This window comes from Echinops telfairi, unplaced genomic scaffold (assembly GCF_000313985.2).
Source record: "Echinops telfairi isolate 266 unplaced genomic scaffold, ASM31398v2 ScPeMD7_7410;HRSCAF=8448, whole genome shotgun sequence".
NCBI classification, from domain to species: Eukaryota; Metazoa; Chordata; class Mammalia; order Afrosoricida; family Tenrecidae; genus Echinops; species Echinops telfairi.
In genome coordinates this window covers 2,223,933-2,226,906 of record NW_022111310.1, presented here as the reverse complement: position 1 = coordinate 2,226,906, position 2,974 = coordinate 2,223,933, and the positions used below count along the sequence as shown (strand labels likewise).

The 2,974-nt window shown below is 55.6% G+C and overlaps 1 protein-coding gene across 1 annotated transcript in view; it reads right to left on the bottom strand.

The window, feature by feature from the left end:
• TMOD1 (tropomodulin 1) overlaps window positions 1–2,974 on the bottom strand; it is a 73,920-nt gene that overhangs the window by 38,588 nt on the left and 32,358 nt on the right. The window contains exon 3 of the mRNA XM_004710992.4: window positions 2,815–2,971. Coding sequence (XP_004711049.1) covers window positions 2,815–2,971 — 157 coding nt within the window. The remainder of the gene's footprint in view (window positions 1–2,814; window positions 2,972–2,974) is intronic.

Genomic DNA, 2,974 nt, shown 5'->3' with positions numbered 1-2,974 from the left:
CGGACCAGGGTGCAGCTGCCTTAGCCAGTTCTCTGCTTCAGCTGGCAAGGCTCACTTCCTGCAAGATATCCCTGAGGAGAAGCCGCATTGACCTACCCCGATGCAGCCCTGGGTGCTGGAGCAGCTGTGTACAGACCCCTGGCAATACCATCTCCCATAAGGGAGTCTTCTATCTCTATTAGCTATGCAGAACCCCGGCCTGAGGCTCAGCTCTCGGGTGACCTTGCTCGCAGGCTGACCAGCCTACTGCTCTCCACACCCAGCACCACCGGGCCCTGTCACCCCCTTCAGGATGCCTCTGTCCGCCACATAGTCCCGCCACACTTCTTTAGTGCAGGGTCCCTTGGGCGTGCCGGGCTGTCCATGTTTTAGGCGAAACCTGGACCGAGCTCCAGTTCCAGGGTTTGGATGGTCAAGTCTTCCCACATCTGCCCTTGCTGCCTCGGTCCATTCATTATTCATGGTGCAGGGTGTTGCGCTAACACAGGGACAGGGACACAGACGAGACAGGACAACAAACAGGCCGGAGGAGACAGAAGAAAACTAAACAGACGATCTGGGGAATTAATTCCACCCAGGGAGTGCGCACCTACTATGTGCTAGGACTCTATTAGCGGCCCATCACTAGACTCAAGAACGGTGGTCTTCATGATCTCGGGAAGAGGACTATAAGGTTCATTCTACACAAACCTACAAGGTTCATTCGTTTTAGCTCATTCATTCCTCAACAAGCCTCTGTGGAGCCTGACTGTGTGCCAGGCCCTGTAGGCAAACGCAGCCCAAGCCCCGCCCCTCCAGGAGCTGATGGGCTCCTGAGTGGGGCAGAGACACAGAAAGATGGTGATGAAACGTGAGCTGGTATGAAGTACACACAGTGTGTCACTCCTGCGACAGAGAACACCGGAAGGGGAGTCGAAGGGGAAGGTGGACCCTAAACAATAGACGGACGGTTTTCTTTGAAAGAGAAGACAACAGAGTTAAGATCCCCAGGAGGACAGTGAATGCTTGCACAGCACTTACTACCTGCCAGACACCGCACCGTCCTCAACAACCCCAAACCAAACGCACTGCCATGGGGCCCATTCCCATAGGGCAGGGCAGAGCTGCCCCGGTGGGTTTCTGAGACTCTCAGTCTTTACTGGAGTAGAAAGCCGGATCTTCCTCCCGAGGAGTGGCTGGTGGTTTCAAACTGCTTGGGTTGTAGTGAGTTATGCATTTGGGCTGCTCACGATAAGGTCAGCAGTTCGAAACCCTCAGCTGCTCCTCGGGAGGAGGATGATGCTTTCTACTCCTGTAAAATGTTACACTCCCAGAAAGCCACCTGTAGGCAGATTTACTCTCTCTAGAGGGTCCCTGCGGGATCCCTGGTGTCAGAGTGGTTATGCATCAGGCTGTGAACTGCGAGGCCAGCAGCGCGAACCACCAGCCGCTCCGTGGGAGAAAGACCGGGCTTTCCACTCCCATCAAGAGCATCGGTGTTGGAAGCTCACAGGGACAGTTTTACTCTGTCCCGTAGGGTCGCTGTGAGCCGGCCGCAACTCGATGGCGGTGAGTCTGAGTTTGGGGGGAGGGTCATGGACTTGGTAGCATGAGTTTGAGAATTGTCCCAAGTGCTTTATTTCTATTTTAGCTCATTTAATCTCAGAACGACCTCCTGGTGGTTCCCCACCGCAGGCCTTTCCGTTAGCCGTCGAGTGCCTGATCAGCCCTCTGGGAGGGCTGGTGAAAGCATTCTCATCACCTCCACCTCATGGAGGTGCAGCAGCTGTGAGCACCCCTGGGATCAGAAGCTAACCACCCGCCTCCCAAAGGGAGAGAGAAGCAGCCAGGAAGCCCCGTGCTCAGGCTGGGAGACGGGGCTAGCACCCCTAGAGGGAAGGTCTTGCAGCAGAAGACAGCTGGGGGTGCTTGGGGCCAGAAGGTAGTCCTGTGAGCAGCAAGCACGTCCCCCTGGGCCCTTCCCAGTGGCTTGCCTTGGGATGGCAGAGGGATGTGAGAGGCGGGGAGAGAAAGGGACTGGTGGAGAGAAATCAGGGACAGGGTGGGTGGAGGCAGCTAGGGCACATTTTACCCCTGGCTTGCATGAGAGTTTATTTAGGCCTCATGGCCTGATCATAGTGAGTCACAACCTCTTACACTCTCTAAGCAGTCCAGGTCTGCACAGGAGAGTGCAGCCTCCTCCTCATGGGAGATGGTGACTTTCCGCTGCTGATCTGGATGAATACGTACCAGTATCTCTCCTCAAGTCCCCCCAAATCTACACTAAGTGGGTACCATGCACCGGTGCCTTCAGAGTTGGGACTGGGGGATGTTTGGGCCAGGCAGGGGTGAAGGCTAGGGGGTCCAGTCACATCTGGCCCAACCCAGGGCCTGGCACACAGTTGGTGCTCAATGGATGCACAAGGACTAGCACGCAGTGAAACCTGCAGCAGCCGGAACTCAAGGCAGAGCCACCTGGTTTCCCCAGGGCTTGCTGCGCTCCACCCTGACAGGCCCTCTGACCATCTTCCTCAAACTCAAACTTATTGTCATCAAGTCGGGGCTGACTCACAGTGACCCTACAGGGCAGACTAGCATTGCCCCTGTGAGTTTCTGAGACGGTGACTCTTTACGGGAGTAGAAAGCCCCATCTTTCTCCCGTGGAGCAGCTGGTGGTTTTGAACTGCTGACCTTGTGGATCACATCCCAACGTGTAACCACTACTCAGAAAGTAGCTCAGTTCCGTTTGCCTTCTCTGACCCGTTTCCGCCTGGCCCGGGCTCAGCTTTTTCAGGCCTTACTGCATGGATGAACAAAAGCAGTGTGGTACGGTACCTCGTTTTTCCCCTGTGTAGGGGACCAGATCCTCTCGGTCCTTAAACTCCTTGGCTTGCTTTTCCAAGTGATCCAAGAGCTCCTCCCTTTTAAAGGGACCTGTGGGTGCCTTGGTGGTCTGATCCTTCTGCCTCAGGCCTGCTGGCAGCAGCTCATTCTA